The sequence below is a fragment of the Alligator sinensis genome, unplaced genomic scaffold (assembly GCF_000455745.1).
Source record: "Alligator sinensis unplaced genomic scaffold, ASM45574v1 scaffold694_1, whole genome shotgun sequence".
NCBI classification, from domain to species: domain Eukaryota; kingdom Metazoa; phylum Chordata; order Crocodylia; family Alligatoridae; genus Alligator; species Alligator sinensis.
This window is the reverse complement of record NW_005842339.1, coordinates 509,104-533,406: the sequence shown is the minus strand read 5'-3', so window position 1 is coordinate 533,406 and position 24,303 is coordinate 509,104. Positions and strand designations below refer to the sequence as shown.

The 24,303-nt window shown below is 43.6% G+C and overlaps 1 protein-coding gene across 1 annotated transcript in view; it reads left to right on the top strand.

Annotated features, from left to right (window-relative positions):
* The window catches only part of TBCD (tubulin folding cofactor D), a 219,281-nt gene that overhangs the window by 111,833 nt on the left and 83,145 nt on the right, over nt 1-24,303 (top strand). The window contains 2 exon segments of the mRNA XM_006028735.3: nt 9,526-9,555; nt 18,370-18,455. Coding sequence (XP_006028797.3) covers nt 9,526-9,555; nt 18,370-18,455 — 116 coding nt within the window.

Genomic DNA, 24,303 nt, shown 5'->3' with positions numbered 1-24,303 from the left:
ACTTGTCCCTCCCCTCTGCTATATGGGTTCCCTCTCCCAGTATCTGCCCCCTCCCCCCTGCCATGGTGCCTGTGTCCTGCTAACTCTGCTTCCCATCTGCTCCTGCTGCAGCCTCTGCCCTTTCCTGCAGCCTCTGCTCCACACCCCCCTCAGCCATTTATTGTTCAATTTTAGCCCATTTTAGCTCAGGGCATGTAGCTCTGGCCGTGGCCTGGCCACGCTTCAAGGATTGCAGTCATGGCAGTAGAAACTCCGGCTGCTGCAACCCCTGCTTTATGGATGGGCTGAGCCTGGAGCCATTCTATTCTCCATGCCCCTGGATGGAATGGGGCTGGACGTGTGTTAGACAGCAAGTGGCGAGTAGGGACAGAGGCTGCAGAGGGGCAGAGGTGACAGGGGGAAAGGCAGCTGCTATAGCTGCGACTCCAGTCCCTAGCCTGGGCTGGGGCCAGTCAGCTTTGGACCCACAGCAGCTGCCTGCCCCCTTCCCTGCCTTGTACTTGAATCCAAGATGGAGCTCACTATTTTTTTTAATTCCAGGAAATACAGAAGTGCTGTGTAAGGTTATGAATGATTTACAGATGAAACATGAAAATCTAAGCCAGTTAAAGCTAATTTCAGAGTTAATTAAAGGGTTAAAAAACAGTAATTTAGATTACTGTATTTACTTGAATCCAAGACAGAGTTTTCCACCTAGTCAGCATGAGGAAAACCCCCCACCCTCTTGGATTTGAGTACCAGCCCCAGGGCAGGTGTCAGTTCAGCCCTGAGCCCAGGGCCATAGCCAGAGCTAAAGTCAGAGCTGAGCCACCCTTGCCTTGGGCTGGAATGGCTTGTTTGGGGAGAGGGCTTGCAGCCAGAGGAGTGAGGGGGAGACTGGGGTGGGGGGTGTGGAGGAATGGGAGAGACCTGAGTATGTGGCTCAGGAGAGAGCACAGGAGAGACCGGACCCTCCAGGTTCCCCTTCCCCCTCTCTCCTTACCTTCTACTTCCTATTTCTCTAGCTCTGACCCCTCTGATCCCTCCAGCCCAGTCCCTAACTTGACAGAAGAAGAGCCATTTTTTTCCACACTACCATTTAACATATTCCTTTTTTTAATCTACACTTTTTACTTTTCTTGTGTCATTGTGCAAGTTTGAAAGTGGATTTGTACCACCAGATTTCACTGTTTGGAATGCTCGTAGCAGGGGTTGGTAACCTACAGCTCACCAGCTGGAGCTGCCTCACAGAGAGGTTGGATCGAGGTTGCAAAGGTATGATCCAGCCTGAGGCAGAGTCCCATGCTGCTGGTTTGCCAGTTGGCAGTTCAGGGGGTTACATCCAGTAGCACTGGTCCCCTTGTCAGCCTCCCACCCCTCCCCATTAAAACCTTGCTGACTCCTGTTGCATAGCATAAATGGAAATGGGAAATGCATAGTTATAAGAGTAGCATCATCTGTAATGAGATGTTTTTGCTGGCATCCAGCTTTGGAATTAGAAAGCTGAGAAACAATTTCTTGTTAGAAAACTTTTATAGATGTAATGCAGAAAAAAACCCCTTGAAGTCCTAATTATGCCTAATCTTTATTACAGTTAAAATATACGCTGTAATAGCCAAAATGTTTTATTTGCTTTTCCATTTATTACAGTGTACAGCATATTATAATTTTGATCACCAATAAAACAAAAATGCAGATAGAATTATTTTGAACCTTGAGGGTAGGGAGAAGTAAAATAAGCTTTAAAAGACAATTCTATGCCTTATTTTGCAGCCATGACATGAATAGTCATTGCTTATTCACACAAATATTCCTTGTAATATTCCTTTGGGCTCTATGGTATTCTGACAGATTAACGTAGCACTGAACTATGGGAGTGGCATGATCTGCAAGTTAGAGTATGATACTGAGGCTCAGTGTCATGTCTTTTGCTCTGACATCTGCTGAGTCAGTCAGAGTTAACCTCTCTGTATCTCATTTTCTCTCCTATGGTAGGAGAGTGCAGGCAGCCCAGAGCTGCCCACACTCTCCAGCTGCCCAGGACAGATGCTTTGGTGTCTTGAGAAACCTGATCCTGCATACCCTGTGAATTCATGGACAGGATTGGACCCCTCAAGCCCCCAGGAGCACCTGTTCAATTTTCCTCACTTACAGAGATGCACCACAGGGAATCTCAGGGCACATCTCTGTAAACAGGAAAAGTTAGGGCCCCCCACTTTCAGAGGCCTGCTCTAGGATCTCCAGGGGTATGTCTCAGCAAGCAGGGAAAGCCTCTGCATATCACAGCATGGAGGCACAGGAACCAGGGAATCCTGAGTGCCTCGTGCCTCCATGTGGGGACCTATGTAGCCCTGTGCCTCCATGCTGGTACCTCTGCTGGGCTCTGCACTGATTCATGCTTCATATGGAGATATGGCTTGATGCGGATCTTAGTGTGGAGGTACAGCGCAGTGTGGGAACTGGGGAATTCCCAGCACCCCATGCCTCTGTGATGGGTCATGTGCTGACTTGTACATCTGCATGAAGCATGGGTTACTGCAGGATCTGGTGCAGGTTCTAGCATGGAGGCACAGGGTGCTGGAGATTCCCTGGGTATCATGCTGTCCTGCATCTCTGTACTGGTACACACAGTGCCCCGTGCTTCTTCACGTGGCATGAGCTGATTTATGTCCCAGCAAGGAGGAACAGGACAGTGAGGGATGTGGGGAATCCCTGGGTAAGGGGAACACATCACCCAGTAAAGCAGATCAGCTGCTCCACTTCATTTGGCAGTGTCTGTTTTTACCCACAGATTTGCTATAAAAGGCAGTTGGTGAGTACAGTCATAAGGGGAGAGGGTACATTAGGTAGTAAAGGGTTAATCTTTTGAGAGCTGGGCACAGGGTAGTAAGTTACCTGTCACTTACTGTCATGCTGAAAGTATTGTCAAATAAAAACAAAGATATCTTTATAAATATATGTTTTGATGAGGACAAAAGCTCAACCCTATGTCAGTTTGTTTTAACATCAGCACATTAGGTCAGACTAAGGAATTGTCTAGAATAGCTGGCCAACTGCTTTTCATATTCTTGTGCTTTAGTGAAATTATTTGAAGTCACGTTAAGGTCAGTCAGACATTCAGTAAGAAGCATGTTGTTAGTCTGCGGTCAGTCCCTGTCTCAATGAGTTGAAGAGCAGTCACATGGAACTTTCTGTGGGACATTACAGATCTCTCTTGCTTAGAATGCTGTTTTTTATATTTTTATTCATCCCCTCCACTGTGGTGGTGGATGCATCCAGAGTTGTTTTGAACTTTGGGAGGCAAAGATGTTTCCTGCATTAGCCTGGAAATTCTCCCCCACTGGTATTAGACATTTGGAATTTTAAAGCTCCTTATGTCAGCTTGGCAACTTATTTCCTCCCCCAACCCCTTAGCAGAGGAATGGGACATTTGGGAAATAAGAAGGCAGGAAGAGAAGATAATGAAGAAACCCATGTTAGTTGTTAGAAATGGGTCAGATGGGAACTGAAAGGTAGGTGGAACAGCAGATAACTGTGAGTTTGTGTTTAAAATGACTATGTCAAACAACAGTCCTACCAGTTCCTGGCAGACCATTAGGAACTATCCTCTCTCTCAGAATAGAGTTATCCGATGAGTGCTCATCAATCCGGTTACTTTATTTGTAAATGTGTGTCTGTCTGTTTTTCTCTTTTTAAGCCCCAGGTTGGCTTGATGACAGATATGAGTGAACAAAATTGTGACTGCATTAGAAAACTTCAGAAAAAGTGAAGGAAAAAAAAGCATCTCAAGGAAGAATGTGTCTGTTTTTGCAGCTCATTATTTCAAAATTGTTAAATAAAAATGAGAGAAATAATTTAGCAGGTAGATGGTGTGGCAAAGTGGGGGTCCCTTGCTAGCCACAGAACTAGTTTCCCACCTGCCTCTGGGCCTGCTGCCCACCTGTCTTTCCTGCCATATCTTGTTGTAATTAATTAGGTTGTTAATTAAGGCAGGAGGCTGCCCATTTTTCACCCTATTGGGGGGGGGGGGCTATCCGTGGCTCTGTTCTACCCCTACACTGTGGCACAGGCCTCACAGATGGCATTTCAGGCAGTTGGCTCAACCGTCCTCTTCGCCCATTAGCTGTGGCCCCCAATCATGGGACCTTTGGCTTCCGTAAGCCCTGGCCCCATCTCAGGCCAGTCGGGACCCCAAACTTCTTTGCTTATCGTGGGCGTCCCTCACGGTGGGCCCCTGGCCCTTTTGACTGTTCCGGTCCTGGCCCCAGCATTGACCAGTCGAGTCCCTCGGTTGGGTTTATACCTCCTGCCTGCACTTGGGGATTGGGATCCCCCATTCCCAGCTCAGGTGCTTCTGGATGCATGCCTGGCCCTGCGGGGTCACACCCCCAGCAGGCTCAGGCAGCTCCAGAAGCTTACCTGGCATACTCTGTTGCAATGAAATATGGCCCACCTGAAGGTGAGGGCTGGGGTTAAGGCACCCCTATTCGCCTTTCACTGGGGTGATGACTGGTCTGGCATTTCCTGGGGGCTCCCGTGCCACTGGGAGCCCCACCAGGCCACCCACTCCCAGCAGGGTGCAGTTTTAGGTCATGCCCAGGACCAGGAGCCTCCAAACCGTCCCCTACAGATCTTGCTCTTACCCCAGGATGTTGTGTTCAGCCTAGCAGCCAGGCGATGTTAATGCCTGCTCTGCCAGCAGCGAACTGCTCTGTTTATATAAGCAGCCATGGATCTAAAAATGGCTGCTGCAAGTAAGCACCTGCTGGCTGCTTGGCTCGGCCCTTAAAGTGGCAGGCACCGACAGTGCCGTGCCACAGATGGCTTATGCCATGTTATAATACTTAAACCTAAATGTTATAGAAATCTAGAAATAGGGTTAAGTGCCAACGTAACTTTTATTAAAAAGAAGTGAAAAATAAAACATTTTATAATGAACATGTAATAATATGGACAGTGGCCAGGTGGATTCCAAATATAAAGTTGAAATAAGATTTCAAAAAATGAATTCCATTGGAATGAATGCCATTTTTCCCCCCAGTATACATTTCCAGAAAGCGTTCTCCTATAACATATGGCTTTACTTCTATTTTTATGGCTTTTGTTTGAAATTTTTTGAACATTTTTTCTTTACTTTTACTTTAATAATATTTCCCCATGACTTAACAAGAGCAAGTACATGCAAAGAAGTATCCATTAGCTTTTTTTGGATACCCATCCACAAGTGTTGAAATGAGAGTAGGTTCAATATGACACAAATTTAACTCCCCCCCCCCGAATCTGGTAGCCATTCCCATCCAGTGAACTGACTATTGTCATTTTAACCAAATGCAGTCTGTAAGCTAAGAACGTTTCATAGCTGTTCAGTGGTTTGCTGAAAGCTGGAGAACTAGTATGTTTTTTAAAGACATTTTAGTAGTGTAAGTCAGGAGACCTGACAAAGAATGTGTTGCTTTCAAAAGCTTGTATATCCCAACTATGTAGTTGATCCAATAAAAGATATCACCCTAAGAAATTTTTGTTTTTCAGATATTTTACAAATTGTAATTGGTTTTATAATTTCTTGTGCTGTAATATGCAGAACAGTTTTTCAAAGGCATGTTAGACTAGCTTTGTTATCCAACCATGCCGTTAACCTTAGACCAGTGATTCTTAATGCCATAAGATCCTTTCAGGGGTGCTGTAGGGTGCCATACTATGAGCATGTGTAGACGAAATGAGGGGCATGTGTGCATGACACTTTAAAGTGGGTTAAATGGTTTTGCACTGCTTTAATGGTGTTGGCGTTTGCACACATTGGTGGCGTATTACGCATCAGTTCCAGCCACTGTAGCACATTTGGTGGCGTAATGAGCCTTAAATTACTTTGGGGCGCAGCAAACTAAAACGCCTCCGAGGAGTTTTAGTTTGCTGCTCTACAGCTGCGGAGCAAAGCACCAGGCTCCGTGCAGCTCAGGGACTGTGCAGGCAGCCTGGCAGCAGTCTGGAAAGGCAGGCTCCACCAAAGGAAAAAAAAAGAAGTGTTGAGCCTGATCTCCCCCACCCCCATCAGAGCTTGTCTGCCTGCATGAGTTGCGCCAGGGACCCAGTCCTTCCCTCTGTGGCTGTGGTGGCTCCTGGGACTGCCCAAGCTAGGTGCCTGTGTATGGGTGCCGCCTGGGGGGAGGGCTGCTGCTGCTGCAGAGGGAAAGATCAGTCCCGCTCTCTGCAGCCCAGGGACCGCTCCGTCTGCCGGCAGCTTGCCTTTCCCTCCCCTCCCTGCTGCTGGAGAGGCAGGTAAGACACGGGTGTGCATGGCACGGGGGTTTACTTCGCCCTAAATTGAAATGGTGTTTTTAAAAACCTGCCACTTCAGTTTAGAGCCCCTGTTTCGTCTACACACGTGCAATGTTAGCATGTTAGTTGTGCCATCACGATTCACAAGATAAACCCAGAGATTTCAAATAGGAGTACTTAGTACTAAAAACATTCTAACTTGTGATCTTCTTGAGTTCTTTGCAACAGGAAAAAACGCTATAATATTCTTCTGTAGTAAAAAAACAAATGAAAGCTAAGAACCGGCATTTTTTCCAAGGGTGCTTTGAGTTTAGAAAGCTTGAGAATTACTGCCTTAGACACATGAACAGTTTTGTTCTGAATTAAGTCGAAGTTATGTATGCTTATCTGAAGACAGAACTAGTCAATAAGTAAGCCATGAAGTTTACTAGTCTCTTACTAAGTTTTTACCTTATTATGTGGTATCTCTGTAGTTTACCAAATTAATCCATTTAGTAAAACCAGTCTATTTATCAGAGAAGGAATCTTTTACTTTGATGGAAGGATATTTCTACCACATATAATTTACTCAGTTACTGATTAGATCTTTCATTTGAATGCCTTTTTTTATTTAAAAGTAACTTAGATAATGCAGTGGTAAAACAGTAGCAAAACATAAAATCATAACATGTTAAGGAAACTTATTCTGGCTTGAATAAATGTTCACACTCAGTTTTAAATGTTTTACAACAAATCCTTCTTTCCACTATTGATCAGTTTACAGTTACATTATAGTACACAAACTGAATGGAAACTCATCCATACAGTCAGCTGGCCAACTGGCTTACTTAAATATGATAAAGTGAAACTTCAGTAGTCTGAAACCAGTGCTTATGTACATAGGTAAATATAATAAAAACGTAAAATGAAACTTTTTAGCAGTTTGAAACAAGTGCTGTGTACTTTGTGTATACTTTGAAAACCCAGGTATCCCCAATTTCTGCTGTTGTAACATTTGGCCAGGTATATTGATGAATCAGCTGAATTCAGCTGAATCAGTTTTTTTTACTCAAAAAAAACAAACAAAAAAAACCAAACCAAAACAAAACCCATAAGAAAAAATGTGAGAACCATAATGCAGCTGGCCAAGGCTAAGTATAGCCTGTCAACAAGCCCATGGCTGAATAGATTCAATTTTCACAGGTTAGTTTAAGCTGTGTAGATTGAACTAATAAGCAAGTGAACACTTTCTGATTCCAGAAATGCAGACATGTCTCCAGTAGCCCAGGCCAGAAGCCAGGGGGCGCTAGAGGACACCTCACTGCTCTGCTAGAGCAGACAGCCTGAATCTGGAGGGGATCTAGGACAGAAGTTCAATAAACTGATTTAACGTAAATTAGTTAAACCTGATACTACATCCATCCAGGTTTACCTTAAACCAGTTTCCAATCACCTGGACCAATTTGTGTAATTTCTGCCACTAGTTGAAGTGTTGAATCAATTTTGTGTAGGGGTTGGCAACCTATAGCCTGTGGGCTGGATTCAGCCTGCACAAACTTTGTATCTAACCCACAGATGTGGGGCTTTGGCAGCATGCAGAGGTGGGAGGTGCTTTATGTGGGTGCTCTCCCTGCACTGCTGGGGAGACAAGCGGCAGTGGTAGGATTAAAGTGCTATGAGTTTACTGTTCCTTTTCGATGGAGCCAAACATGGGTTCAGTTTATCTGTGTGGCTCTTATGATCTTTTGGTTCTTATTGCAGTATTCTTAGCTTAAGTTTCTCAGTTCGTTTTGCACACATTGTCAGAAGAGAACTGCTGTATGCTCCCAGCAAATTTTCTTTGTAAGCACAATGACATTACAGAAAAGTGGTCTTATCATTCAGATTATAATGATACTTTAATTTGAACATGTTTTTTATTGTTGTTTGCACTTATGTTTATATTTTTAGATGAAATTTATTTTGTAAAGAGAAATATTAAAAAAATTCCATGTAGCAGTGCAAATGCTGCATCAAGCCTAGGTGGTAGGGATCTGGGGAAGCTTTTTGAAAGAATAGGATAGTCTTTCTGGTTTTAGACGGTGCCGGGACAATGCCTTTTATTCTGGGGTTCTACAGACATACAAGCTGGCTGTCTCACTTAAGTACCTGTGAAGTACAGAGGTAATATTCCAGCTGCTTTCTGTCCCCCTCCCCCAAAATCTGGGGCTAATTTGAGTGAATTGCCATTCTAGATCTATGTGTAAATTATTATTCCCTTCTGTATTGATGCTACTCAAAGCCGAGCATATTCAACCCAAGGATAAACATGGTTTTTAGCCCAGGATAGTAAATTGCCTTGATACAGATAAGGATGTAGCGCACTAATTAGGTCAGTTCTGTCTTATTGAGGGTCTGTTTAATGCCAGGCATAAGAAATGAACAAAAATTTTGTTCTCGAGTTTTACAAGTTTAGAGACTAGTATTTTAATATGCTTTCATACCTGTCTTTCTAATAACCACGTTTTCTACTGAAGAATATGCTGTTAAATTAGCAGCATCCCAAATGTATTACTGTTACCATATTCTAAGTAAAAAAGACAAAACAGAGGAGATAACTATTTTATTTGTCTGATTCTTTTTGAAGAAACTCAAAACACTTTAGATACCATAGGATGGATACTTTGAGGAAGCAGTTAAACAATAACAAACTGTCTTTATTTTGATTACCATATTTGTGGTCAAATTTCCTTTTGATTCTAGTATGATGGAGGTCTGTGTTAGCAATCAAAAGGTGCATCTACACGAGGTGCTACAGTGCTGTAGTGTCTATTGTCAAAACTGTGATGCCACTGCTATGGCACTGTAGCAACTTGCTCTGCATTATAGCCCGTTTAAGGTGATGTAGCAGCCAAAAATAACCGTGTGTGATTGGCATGGTGCAGTATGGGCCGTTACTGTGCCATCTTGTAGTACTTCCAAAAGGAAATGCAGATGGCGCAGTAACAAAGGCACTGTACGGTCATGTGTAGACATGCCCAAAGACAACTTCTATGGTTGTGACTATTTTAATAAACTTGCATTTTTAAGTTGTTGCCATGCAGCGTAGAGCTTTAAAAGCATTAGAACATAAAGCGGGACCAAAAACTCAACAAACCACTATTCCAGAGGGCCTATTCCTCTAGCTCTGCTGACTTGTATAAAAGATTAAAGCCATGGTTCATTTATACTTCTGCATGTTTTGAATTCATCTGGTATTTATCAAAAACCAAACTTGACTCATTTGGTATGTTTGTTCTCTTTGTTCCTTAGGCAGCCTTCCAGGAGAATGTTGGAAGACAGGTATGGTAACTTTTCTGAATCTTCATTCATGAAACTTCTTGAAGAGATATTGTAATACGCAACTCAGAATATTAAAATTAAATAGTCCATCTTCAGTAGAATTAAGTAAAAGAACGTCTAAATTTGGTTAACACTTAAAACACTCATTATGCATTTTCATCATCTAAAAGGAGGTTCTTCTGTGTTTTATTCCCTAAACTTGCTTGTGAATTTTTGACAATGTTGGTTCTGGAAAAGTGAGTTTTATGACAAGTTGAAATTCCTTCTAAAAAGCACAACCGTGGCCTAAAGAAACACAACATAGCTTATAAATCATCATATTATTAAAGTAAAGATAGAAGTAAGGCAATTTTTTTTTGCATTTTCCACGTCATTGATTTTTCTTGGAATAGTGTGAATGGCTAAGTAACTTACATATATCTTCAGAGCAGTTCAGTGGAATAGCTATGACTGAAACTCAAGACTCCTGATTTCCAATTCTCTGCTTTTGTCTGTTAAATCATGCTGCCTTTCCTAAACCAGCATCTGAATTTTCAGAAGAGATCTATTAGTTGTGTAGGAGTCTGAGTTTTACTGTGGAGTAAAAAAAAAAAATTGCTGTTCTCCTGTTTCTGGACAGCCAGACATCTCGGTGGTTTGAAGGCTCAGTATGTGTTCTTCTCTTTCCTGGAGAGTTGTCTTTGAGGACTTATACCAGAGGGTTTTTTGTTTGTTTGTTTGTTTGTTTGCTTTTGTTTTTTTAAAGCTTCCTTGTACCTAAACTGCGTAGGGGCACCATATTGTTCTGACTGCAAGTTCTGCAAGTCTATCTGAGCAGGGAGGTGGGTGACATAGAAGTATGCTTGTATCAGAAGCTTGGAGTCAGGATGTTACCTGGAGGAAAGCTAATAGTAATATGGTTTATAGGGCATGCATTTCATGCAGCCTTCAACTCTGATATGTGTTTGTATTATTAATTTTGGTTAAAACTGATTTTCTTTAGCTTTGCATTATGTGGCTCATTTTCTTTGTTTTCTACACTTACACTGTTCTCCTGAAGAGTTTTTGTCAGGATGCTGGCTATAATCAACAAGGCAGATAGTGAAAACCTGGCCAGTAGAGAAATAATTAATGCTCATAATTAATCAGTCTACAAACTGAGTCACATTTCCTGGTTCCAGCTGCTCTAGCACTCGGGGGCTGCCACTGCTATTGCTGGTGCTAGATTCTTTGGCCCTGGTCCCCTCTACGCCTTCCCTCCGAGGAAAGGGGGAGTGGAGAAATAGAGGGGATTGGAGCTAGAAAGCTGCCACTCCATGTTGGGCTTTTCAGCCCTGGTTCTTTCCACCTCTCTATTCCCCTGACCTGCTTTGCCTGTGGCAGGTTGTGTCAGGGTTGATGATAGGTTTATGTAGAGTTTAGATTATGGTTTGTATGGGATGGTTTGGATCAGGATGATCCTGCCTCAGGAAGGGCGTTGGACTAGGTCACCTCTGAAGGGTGCTTCTAGCCCTACTTCTCTATGACACTAATTTATCAGTGAGTAGTGCATTCATTTACTTATGTAAAACAGTGCCATTTTCCTGAAGCTTGTGTTTAATTGCACAGTATTCCTTTAAAAAAATAAGTGTATTTCAGCATGTTTCTTCTGATTATGGTGATAGTATTTGTCATATGGCATGTAGGTGAAAATGATGATTACACAATTAGGGTTCAAAAGCAGTACACTGGTCTTTTCTGAAGGACTTTAATTTGTGATTTTACAGAAGAATTGAGTGGGAAAGAAGACTGGGGGTATGTGCGTGTGCATGCACACATGTGCCTGTTTGTTAGTTTGTCATCATAATTCAGTTAAAACTGAGTGCAAACTTAAAAAAAATCTCTTGTGGTAAAGTGGATTCAGATGATTAACCAACCGCTGTGACTAAGTGTATGTAATTCAGTTGAAAAGCAAGTCTAAGGCCCTCAGTAGGGATCTTTGCCATATTCCAGGATTTAACATCAGACTTTTCCCCTTCTGGGTGCCTCAGGTTTCTTTGTCATGGTAACTTTGTGTTTGCTTCCTCAGTGGTGGGATTGGGCAGTAGTAGTGAATGTGTTCAGAAGTGATGTATTTTTCTAGTTGGAATAGTTTCAAGGGGGAGAAGAGGTGGAATTAGGGATAGGTGTCTTCTGTAATATGATCCAGATAGGGCTGTCACAAAAGTGGAGAAAATCTTGATTGCCCTAGGAGCTAAAGGTGTAGCATTCAAGGTTTAGTCATCCCAAAGCAGCTCGCATTGACTCCATATAATGTGGTACTGGATTAATAGTTGTAAATGCCTTTCTGTGATTTCCACTTAATTCAAGGTGGGGCAGGGCTCATGATACTGTAAATTTGACAACTTTGCATGAACCAGCTCTAACCAAACTCTGTAAACACCAAACTCAGTTGTTTCTTTTATGAATCAGCTGGCAGTAGTGCTCACCTTTTATGTAGGAACCTGGTAGCTAGATTATTTGTCCACATGCCCATGAAGCGAGAGAGATTATCTGCAGGCTCCCAGGGAGTGTCCTTACCTCCAGACTATAGAATAGTTTGGAATGGCCTAAGTGGTTAGTCAGGGTTTGATAGATCGCTCTCTTGGACTTAGGTTCTTAAAACATCCCTAAATTGCACTTTAGGATTTAAGTCATTTTTTTGTCTTTCACCCCAAGTATTCATTTCTTATTTATTTTTTCTGAACAGACGAACATTTGAACACCCCTGTAAAACTGGAACAGACAACTTCACATATAAAAATATGGACATATTGAATGACTAGTTGGCCACAGATTCCTTCATTCACTTTAAGATTTCTAAGGGTCTTTCTAGGTCAATTAGGTGTTCAGTTTCAGATTAATCCACAGTGGGGTAAGTTTCCTTAAGGGTATTTGGACCCCTATTATGTACATTTGATCTCACCTAAAAGTTAATTACTCCAGAGATGCACACAATTACTGTGTATGATTTTGCATTTTGAGAAGGGATTTACACTGAAACACTGAATTTACATGACACACAACCTGACAAAAGGAACAATAAGTGATGTTCCTTCTTCCTGTGGGAGGTGTACTGACCTATTCCCCACTGCCTAGGAAAATGCTTACTTAATCATTGGGTACACCTTTTACATCACTCTGCTTGTATGATATACCCTGACAGTATGTTGCAACTGACATCCTTTCTCTGAGTAGGAAGGAGGCAGGGTGCATATTTTTCTGCCTGAAATGTGATAGTTTTATTCAGTAGGCAGCTGTGTGTTAACTTTCTGATTTCTGACTGCATCATTTCTGCAAGATACCACATTCTAGAGCTAGATGGAAAATTCCATGTGGATGAAAGTAGTAATTAGTCCCAACATTTAAAAATAAATCAAAGTGGATGCATGTATTTTTTTAACAAGATGAGTTTTAATACTGGAAAAAAACATGTTCGTGTGTTTTGACATAATGGATACTTCTTGTATTATTTTGCAATGTCTCTAGCTAGATAAACCAATGATACTGTAAAATGTCCAGAACCTGCACTCCTATATAAAATCATTGTTTAAATACCATGACTGTCTCTTTTGTAACTGGGTGTAGTGTATTTAGCCATTGGCTAATTTAAATTTGTTCTTAATTTGGCTCAATGAGGCCATGCTGTTGTCTCTACCAGGAAATATAACTTTGAGTATCGTCATATTATACTTAATGAAATCTGACCTATATCTAAGCCATTAGACATGACTAGTAGTTAGTGTACAGGTGATGAGGCATAGATGCATGCTATGAAAAATTAATCTTGAAAAGAACATTTTAAATTACAGAGTTGAAATTGTGTTTTTTACTATGGAATTAAACTTACCAAAAATTGCTGGGGTACCACAGATCATTGAAGACATGAATAAACACATCCTAGAGTCTATAAGCAGAGATGCATGGAAGTAATCACATACCTGCTTTTTTATATATAATAAATTCCCTATCTACAAACATTTTATTTTTTATTTATTTGTATGGTATATGTAGATACAGCATGTAGGGGTATATCTGGGATGTAAGGGCTAGCAATAGGAGTCGGCAGCATCCTTTGAATTGAACGCCTTTCACTGGTCTCAAACATTCGCATGCGACTCCAACTAGTCACTTGTCCTTAGTGATGGCCACATCCTGCGCAACTATATTGGTTTGAAGGCCAAAATACCATATCTTGTCATATACAATATGTCCCCCAAAAAAACACAGAACTTGTTTTTGGAAGACAGAATGCAGGAATTTTTTTTTTCCGGACAGTAGAGCTTACTCTGTGTCACACAGTTGGCTACACTTCTGGAAAAATGCAGAGTGGAAAAGAGTGGAAAAACATTCTTGGGAACATAGAGTGACCAGGAAGTGTGGCATCCCATGAGACAATCTGGCGAGGCAGTAGAAACTCCCTGGTGTTACAGGTTGTCTTCTGGGATGCCACATTTCCTTGACAGTTTCCAAGATAACTTTTATTCTGTCACACAAGGTTAGGCTCCAGACCTTGCAAGGGCAGTAACAAGACTGTTAATTCTTTACTGTAAGTAGTTCTTTATATAGGTTCCTGTAAATACTGTTTTCACATCACAAGCCTCATAAAATACTACCAGCAGCTCATTTTTGCTTTAGATACAAGCTACTGTGCTCAGCCAACAGTTATGACTGTGAGAGGGTTAACACAGGAACTCCACCCATGTAGCTTTCTGAGCCAGACACAAGTGGCAGCCACCTTGGCAGCAGCCTGACATGCATGGTGTCTTCAGGCTAGCTTCTTTTCCAGTGAAGAAAACACCTTCCCTGCTTAATACATGGACCCCAATTTTAGGGGAGTCTAGTTGTGAGGGAAAGGGTGCACGCTGTATACAAGAACATATGGTAGGTCCAAGGTAACGTCTGAATGAATATCTTCAGCAGTCATCTCCTATCCCAGTGAACTTAGTTTAACTTGACAAGATGTCAATTTCCATACCATTGCAGCAGAGCTCGTGGACAGCTTAGATCAGGGATTGGCAGCCCCCGGCATGTGTGCCAGTTAGTGGCGCACAGAAGCATTTTCCTCGGCACATCAGGAGGTATGAGAGGAAATTGTTTAAAAAAAAATTTTTTTTTAAGTTGCTGCTCTGGGAGCAGCACAGGTCCCAGTGCCGCATCAGGTACTGGGGCAGAGTCAGGAGAACACAGGGATGCAGTTTGTGTTCTGATCCTGGGCTGCACCTTTCAGCCCAGCCCGGCCCCTAGAGGGGAGCTGCGGGGAGGCGGGACCAGGACCCAGGCCCAGCAGATGCTGTGCAGGGTTGCAATGCTGGAGGCTCCCAGCGGGTGAGCCCAGGGCTTGGTCAGGTGGATGCCCTGTCCAACCCCAGTGGGGGCAGCACTGGGATGCTGAGTACCGGAGCAGGGTCTAGGTGGTATGCCTGGCACACACAGAGGCTGAGCTGGGAGCCCCCCAAGTCTGGCATCCTGCCCCAGCCAGGCAGCACCCCCTTGTGGACAGGATAGGGCAGCTGTGCCCTATCTCCATGGAGTTGTGTGGGCCTGGCTGGGTCCCACCTTGGGTGCCACTGGGCTCACCTGCCATGGCTCGAGTCTGCAGAGCCCCGGGGTAGCTCCCACTTCCCACCTGGTCCCCACTCTCCCATGGCTGCTGTCTTCCGAAGGGCCCAGCCGGGCCAGCCTGCCTGCAGCACCTCCCCCCACATCTGCTTCTCCCTACAATGCCTGGACCCTGCCCTGAGCACCTGGCTCTGGTGTTTGGTGCCCCAGTCCTGCCCCTGCCCGGCTGGGATGGGCATCTGTCTGTATCAGCCCCAGGCTTGGCCCTCTCCCAGCCCTGGGCTCAGGCTCCCCCTGCCTTAGGACCGCTGGGGAGGCCTGAGCATCCTGGCCATAGCAGCTGCTGCTGGGGTATTGCTGCCTCCCTTACCTCCCTCGGACACTGACTTGGACCAGCAGGTCTGAGCCACAGCTGGTGGTGGGAGACATGAGCTGTGGCTCACCCCCTCTTCCTTTTTCCTTTTTTTCTCTCTTTTTCTTTCTCTCCTCTTTTTCTTTTTTCTCTTGTTTTGTCTCTCCTTTCTCTCTTTTCTCCCCCTTCTCTCTCTCCCCTTTTTGTCTCTTCTTTCTGTCTGTCTTTCTACCTTCCTCTTTTTTCTCTGCCTCATCACAACCTGCTTAACTAAAAAGAATACATAAGAACAAAGGTAGCATTATTTATTGTCACCAGGTTTAGAATTTTTAGAAAACCTGGTATTTACTGTGAAAAAGCAACATTTGTGATGATTAACTATATTAATATGCAGTGCATCCTGCCATGTACCTCCCTCCTTGGCCCTGGTTTTGTTTTTTTGGTGTGCCAGAACTCTGGCACCTTTACAAGGTAGACATTGCAGTTTTTTCAGCACTCTGACCAAAAACGTTGCCTACCCCTGGCTGAGATCATTACTACAGGTGAATTAGATATTGTAAGCCATCCAGATACTGCAGAAACCTCATATCCAGTTGCCTCGACTCTCTCTTGCCACTGAGCCTTGATGAGTGAGACTGAGGGCAAGGTCATTTCAGAGCAGACTTTCATCACTATAATTCAGTCTATCCAGAAGTGCATTTTAATTCCACTCCCTTTATACTTTTGGTATTCTTCTAGGCTAGGGACAGAAGTTACGCATAAACCAGTTTCAAAATGGCTGAAACTGGTTTCAGATAAACCTGGTTGAATGTAGTATCAGATGTAACTGATTTAGGTCAAACCAGTTTATGAAACTTTTGTCCCAGACCCCTGCCTGGTTCAAGTTAAATCACAGTCTCCTAGCATCCCAGCATGCTTTGCAGCCTTGGGCTGGGTTGTGCTATCTGCTTCAGAGAGCAGGGCTTGTTCCACCCGTCTGCCCCCTAGTTGGAGTAGTGAGGGCTGCCTCACTGGCTGGTGCACTGGCCCCCACAACCGAGCCCTGACTGGGGTCTGGGGCCAGGGAAGGGGGTTAAACTCACCTTCCCCCAAGTACAGAGCTGCCCTGTGTTGCTAAACTTACTGCTGGCTGTGACTGGGCTACAAATCCCAGAGGCACCTGGAAGCAGGAAGAGGAAATGATGAGCAACCCTGCAGCTATAATTCTGGACTACAAGTCCCAGAGACCTCAGGGGCAGCAGGAAGAGGAAACAAACACACAGCCCATGTTGGCTATGTGCCAGAGAGCTGCGCTCTAGCGCCCGCCCCCCCCAGCTCTGGCTTGAGCCACTGCAGGCATGTGGCTGCATTTCCTGAATCAAAAATGAATGTGTTTTCATTTGTTGATTGGTTCAGTCTTTGCAGCTCAGACTAACTTGTAAAGACTGAATCAATTCAGCCTTGGGCTTTTTGACTGTCTGTACTTAGCCCTAAAGTCTTTTAGAGGTACGCAAATGGATATATTGGGAAGTATAATCACAGACTATCATGCAGGCAGCTGAAGACAGGAATAAAATGGCAGCAGAGCTCAGAAGCCCCCTAAATGACTGAGTAGCATTTTTAGGCCTGTACTTCTCTTCTCCATAAGCTGAGGAAGAGACTAGATAAAGTGCTGTACACATTGCCTGTTTTGCATTTGCCCTGTTTAGGTGAGAGTTATCCCTTTGTTGTGGCCAAATAAGAATTGGGTTTATCAGCTGCCAGAGAACCTGTCAGCGAGTACCTCAGACATGAGATGAAACCGTCTTTAACAGCAAGACACATTGACATTTATGTTTTTGTGTATACTATTTACAAAACATTCTTTTGTATCTTGCTATCGTGGTCTTTGACAACTAAAGACACATTTCTTGTTTACTGTGTAGTTTTTAGGTTTAACGATAAAAATCCAATTGCTCAACTTGGAACTCATTGGTTTTGTGACCACTTTTCTAAATGGAAGATACAGCTGTATCTTGATCAGGGCTGATCCCTGCAGAGTCGGTGCAGGGGCTGCTGGCAGCACAGAGCCGAGCAGAGGTGGCATAGGGGTAACAGGGAAGGAAGCAGTATGGGGTTTGGCAGTGGTGAGCCAAGCTTCTACCAGTGACCACTCCCACTGGGACTAAAGGGCCTAAAATCTAGTGCCTTTTAGTATCCCACTGGGCTGGGTAGAGAGATTCTCTGGGCTGAATCTGGCCCACAGGCCATATGTTTGACATCCCTGGTTTAAATGGATATTAAAGTAATATAAAATGAAAGACGATAATACTGTTTCAGTGAAAGCATGAAATTTTATTTGTAAACTATTGGACAACTTGTTCCAATGCCTGTATTTGTATGGGTCCGTATAGGTAGCTACTTTATTAATAAAGAAGTAACAACAGAAAGGAAAGTAACATGAAATTACAAGCAGTCTTTGCAGTCTTTTCTTCATTTATAAAGTGAAATTACAAAAAACTAGGCCTGTATTTTGACCTTGAGTATGTAGATATGTGACCATTTTTAGCTGAAGTCATATCTACGGCTACATCTCAATGTTTGTAAAGAATACAAAACTGAAATAGGAAAATATAATTATAAAGCATCCAAAACTGCAAAACCATGTAAAATATATTTTAAAACATGTTCAGTGCTTCAAATTATATTTAAATACAAAAAAGTGCTACTCATTTCTTTACTTTTCATTTTTTAAAGGAGGCAGATATTCAGTGATCCAAATATCTGGTTTTTTTTGGTAGAAACAGCAAAAATTCAAGATTTAAAGTTTAATGTTTCTTTTCCATTCTGATGCCCAAGTGATATTTTTAGTGGGTGTTGACTATTCATGCAGTGTTTTATCCATCACTATAACACTTTCTATCTCTGTTTTTCTTTGTTGTTAGGGCACTTTTCCACATGGCATTGACATTTTGACTGCAGCTGATTATTTTGCTGTTGGTAACAGAGTAAATTGTTTCCTTACTGTAAGGTGAGTTTTCAAGCATCAGATTGCCCTATATTTAAAGTGCATGGTTGATTTAATAGAGCCGTATCTTTATTATTCTATTTTTTTCACAAATGGAAATGTTTTTTTCTTGTACTTACTTATTAACACAGATTATATGCTGAGCATGGCAAAAGTTTTAACAGGTGTTTTTAGGGTCTACTATGGCCGATATTGTTTAATGGGTTGATTGATGAACAGAAAAAGGAATGAGTAGCAACATGGGGAAATTTGCAAGTGACACAAATTTGCTTAGTAGGTAAGTTGAGGTTGGAAAAGATTGAAGGAACAAAGAGTAACATTGCAAAACTAGATCAATAGGCAACATGATAGGTGAAATTCAATGATGGTAAATGTAAGGTAATACTATTTAAAAGGAATAATTTGGATTACTTGCATACATTGCTGAGTTATGTCTCATCTGTTAGAACTCATGTTAAAGATCAGGACATCTTTTTTGTGGACAGTTCAATGAAAATTTCTGACCACCATGCAGTAGAACTTGAACAAGCACACAAAATGTTGCCATGTAGGATCTATAAAAAATTGATGGACAATAGGAAAAAAAAGCCTCAGAACTATTTGTAAGTCAACAGTGCATCCTTCTGAACTGTGTTCTGTTCTGATCACTTACATGTAAAATGATAGAGGAGAAATAGAGGCCAAGTACACCTTTACCAGTATAGGTGGTTGGAAACTGGTCTATACTTGTAACAGAACAGTTCATCACACAAAACCAATCTGTACCCGTAACAGAGCAGAATTTTGGCACACACAGACTGGTTTAAAAATGGCAGAACCTGGTTTAAGATTTGCCCCTCTTCTACTGAAAGGTGAATGTGTGTTCTGTTTGCTACTGATCGAAACTATGTTGCTTACAGAAAACCCCGAAACTTAGATCAGTTCTGCCTTGGGCTTTTTGAGGCTAGAGATAGAAGTTACACATAAACTGGTTCAAGTGATCAGAAACTGATTTAAACTTGTAACAGAACAGAAGCTCAGTGCACATAAGCTAGCTTCAAAATGGCTGAAACTGGTTTAAGATAAATCTGGTTGAATGTAGTATCAGATTTAACTGATTTGGTTTATGAAACTTTTGTCCCAGACCCCTTCCTGGTTCAAGTTAAATCACAGTCCCCCAGCATACTTTCCAGCCCTGGGTTGTGCTGTGTGCTCCAGAGAGCAGGGCTGGCTCTGCCCGTCTGCTCTGTATCTGGAGCAGTGAGGGATGGCTGACGGGGTGGGGCAGCCTGGCTGAGGGTGCAGCCCAGGCTGATTGGGGGGGGACGGGACGGGGACTGCCCCCCCACAGGCAAACCCTGGCTGGGGTCTGGGACCAGGGAGGGGTGTTAAATACCCCTTCCCCTGCTCAAACTTTCTGCTGGCTGTGACTGTGGATTACATATCCCAGAGGCAACTGGAAGCAGGAAGGAAGTGATAAGCAACCCTGCAGAGTCCTGCGACTGTGATTTTGGATGGCACATCCCAGAGACCTCGGAGGCAGCAGGAAGTGGAATCCAACACACAGCCTATGCTGGCTACATGCCAGAGGGCTGTGCTGTAGCACCCCTTGCCTTCTGGCTGGAGTCACTCCAGGCATGTGGCTGCATTTCCTGAATCAGAGGGAACTATCTGTTCACTTCCATTTCAAATTAATCTCTGCAGCTTAGACTAAGCTGCAAAGACTGAATCAACTGTACAATGTCATGTTATAAGTTATCACTTATGAGTGATGCTTTTCTCAACCAGACTGGCTGACCTGCTCCACTGGGCTTTAAACTAAGCCCGCCAGGGAATGGGGGGGGGACTACTGCCACTGTGCTGGCCTGCTGAGCAACCCTTGCAAAGCCAACAGGGCAAAGCACTTAAGGGAACCCACCCCTGCCCCAGCCCTGGAATGATCTGTAGGCAAGGCAAGGGCCCCCCAAAGGGACACTTGCGTGCCTGTACACAAATGCCAGGAGTTTGAGGAATAAATAGGAGGAAATTGTCCTCCTGCTTAATGCAAATAATTACTATGTCATAGGGATAACGGAGACCTGGTGGGCCTCCACCCATGACTGGGCCACAGGTATAGACAGCTATACCTTGTACAGGAGAGACTGAGCGGATAAAAGGGGCGGGGGTGTAGCTCTCTATGTCAAGGAAAGTTATGTATCCTGCAAGCCGACATTGGCACCCAGGGTGGATGACTAGAGACCCTCTGGGTTAAAATCCTTGGGGAACACGGCACAGGGGACACAATGGTGGGAGTCTACTACAGACCTCCAACCCAGGATCAAGAGCATTACCAGAAGTTTGCTAGGGAATTGGCCTGATCATGCAGCAAGGCTTGGCTTTCCAAAGACCGCATGTCTGTATCTGAGTTCGAATGATGCTCAGCCAAATCCAAATGGTTGCAAAGCTTTCTCATGTGTGTGGATGAGCTCTATCTGATACAAGTCTATGGGCCGACAAGAGGCAAAGTGCTGCTTGACCTGACAAGCTCAGGAAGCTTGTCAGTGAGGCCTTAAGGGACCATGACCCAAAGGGGAGGGGAGTTCAGGAAGAGTGGTTGTTCCTCAAGGGAGCGATCCTGGATGCACAAGCAAAGCCTATCCCATCTTGGAGGAAAGGCAGCAAAAGGGCACAGTGACCCCCTTGGCTCTGCAGGGAACTAGCGGACCTCCTCCATCTGAAAAGGAAGGCCTACAAAGGATGGAGGATGGGATCCACCTCCAAGGAGGAATATTCTGCACTGGTCTGGACCTGCAGGGAGCAAACCAGGAAAGCCAAGCCTGCGACTGAACTCCAACTGGCCTTTTTTAGATATGTGGGGAGCCGGAGGAAAAGCAAGGGCAACATTGGGCCCCTTCTAAACCGATGCCCAGGATAAAGCCAACTTGCTAAATGGGTATTTTAGGTTGGTTTTTCACCAGTCCCATGGGACGCCCCTGCCCATTATGGGACGGGAAGGCCTGGGTGAGGGAGACTCCTTACCTTCCATCAGTGCTGACTTTGTGAAGGAACACCTTGAGAGGCTGGATACCTTTAAGTCAGCCGGCCCTGACAGCTTACACCCCAGGGTACTCAAAGAGCTGGCTAGCATCATAGCCCAGCCCCTGGCATGGATATTCGAGAACTCTTGATGCTCTGGTGAAGTGCCTGATGATTGGAATGTGGTGCCTATCTTCAAGAAAGGGAGGAAAGTGGATCCGGCAAACTATGGGCCCATCAGCCTGACCTCTATCCCAGGGAAGATCCTAGAAAAGATTATCAAGGAGACCATTCTCAACAGACTGGCCGATGGCAAAATCCTGAGGGATAGCCAGACCGGGTTTGTCACGGGTAGGTCTTGCTTGACCAGTCTTATTTCCTTTTACAACCAGGTGACCTATCACCCGGACAAGGGGGAAGAGATTGATGTCGTATATCTTGACTTTAAAAAAGCCTTCGATCTGGTATCCCATGATCACCTCTTAGCAAAACTGGCCAACTGCGGCCTCAGCTTCACCATGGTCCGCTGACTGGGGAATTGGCTCTGTGGTCGGACCCAGAGGGTGGTGGTTGACGGAAGTCAATTGTTGTGGTGCGCTGTTACCAGTGGGGTCCCTCAAGGCTCTGTCCTTGGGCCTATATTATTCAACATCTTCAATAATGCTGTGGACATTGGAATCAGAAGCAGACTGGCCAAGTTCACCAACAACACCAAACTTTGGGGTAAAGCATCCACGCCTGAGGACAGGACGGTGATCCAGGCTGACCTTGACAGACTCAGGAAATGGGCGGACGAGAACCTGATGGTGTTTAACACTGAAAAATGCAAGGTTCTCCACCTTGGGAAGAAAAATGCGCAGCATGCTTATAGGCTCAGCAGTGCTACGCTGGCTAGCACTACAGATGAAAGGGACTTAGGGGTCATAATTGACCACAAGATGAACATGAGCCTTCAGTGTGATGCTGCAGTTATTAAAGCAAGCAAAACACTGGCTTGCATCCATAGATGCTTCTCAAGCAAATCCCAGGATGTCATTCTCCTGTTGTACTTGGCCTTGGTGAGGCCGCAGCTGGAGTACTGCATCCAGTTTTGGTCTCCACAATTCAAAAAGGATGTGGAGAAGCTTGAGAGAGTCCAGAGGAGAGTCACGCACATGATCAGAGGTCAGGAAAACAGACTTTACGACGAGAGGTTGAGAGCTATGGGACTTTTCAGCCTGGAAAAGCGTAGGCTCAGGAGTGATCTGATGGCCGCCTATAAGTTTATCGCGGGTGCTCAGCGGGATCTGGGGGAACATCTGTTCACCAAAGTGCTCCAAGGGATGACAAGATTGAATGGTCACAAACTCCTCCATGACCGTTTCAGGCTGGACGTAAGGAAGAACTTCTTTACTGTCCGAGCCCCCAAGGTTTGGAATAGACTGCCGCCGGAGGTGGTTCAAGCACCTACTTTGAACGCCGTCAAGAGACATTTGGATGTTTATCTTGCTGGGATCCTATGATCCCTGCTGACATCCTGCCCCTGGGGCAGGGGGCTGGACTCCAAGATCTTCTGAGGTCCCTTCCGGACCTAATGTCTATGAAATCTCTGAAATCTATTACATCTATGAAATCATTAAGGATAATTTCCTAACAGGACACAGAGAAAAAATTACATTTAAATGGAAAAGAACAGTTATAATTAGGCTCCCCCCACACCTTGTTCCTCCACAGCTTCATGTTAGACAGAAGGTGTTCACTGCTTTTGTGCGCTAGCACTCAGTTTTATTCTTTTGCGTTATGTGCACTTAATATCTTCATATCAACTAGATTTTTTTTGAGTTTGCATCATGCTGTGTTGTTCTGCTTCTGTGTAATGAACACTGTCTTGAACCTTCCTGTATCCTTCTGCTTTTACTTCTGTGTTTTTGTTGTTTCACTGCTTCAAGTGTTGTTTAAAAAATTTGAAACAAGTTGTTGTTTTGTCTGCCTGTGACTTTCCCCCTTTCTCTTTCAGTCAAAGATTTAATTTTGTTTACGGATGGTAAAAAAAAAAAAGGCTATTTCACTCAACAGTCCACATGTGGCTGTAGTTTTGCATGTGTAATAAAATAATGCATACAAAAATGGGGGTCCTCAAGTCCAGTATATCAGAGTATAGAGCCACAGACCATATATCAAGAAACCAAAAGGGCACATGACAGCCTGTGTTCAAGGGACAGCTTTGAATTTTCCACAAAGCAGATCATTAGGATTAATGTTGTGTGATAATCCTAGCATCATCCTTCCCACTCTGCCAATTCTATTGTTCTTTTCCTTTTTAAATTGATCCTTCTTCACCTTTTTCTTTTTCTTCATAATCACTTCAACCTACATTCCTGTAATCTCTGCCTTGCACCTACTCTTTCCTTTCTGTAGTCTACATCTTCCTCCTTCACTTTGCATACATTCCCCATCTCTCCCTGCTACTAAACAAAAATGCAGACATGCAGTAGATCACTGTTCTGAATAATGTGAAACTTGTCAGTTTACACGAGCAGAGAATTTGATCTACTGTTCTGAAACTGTACAAAGCTTTGACAAAACAATTTTTTTTTGGCTTGGAGTTTGCATAGGCCATTTCTTTTTTGCTTACTTTTTTGAGGCTTCTGCTACTGTCTTCTCTTCTAAGCTTTCACTGGCATTCACTTTGCCTTTTGGTTGACTTGCAGTGTTTGTATTCGGCATTGCTGATTACATTCTTATTTAAGAAAAAATATGTAAAATACCGTAAATGAAAAAGGTCCTAACTTATTTAGCTGAGTTACAGTTAAGGCAAGTATTAAACTCTTGGACAGGTCATTTTGTATTCTGTGACCATTCTTTTTTTATTATTTGC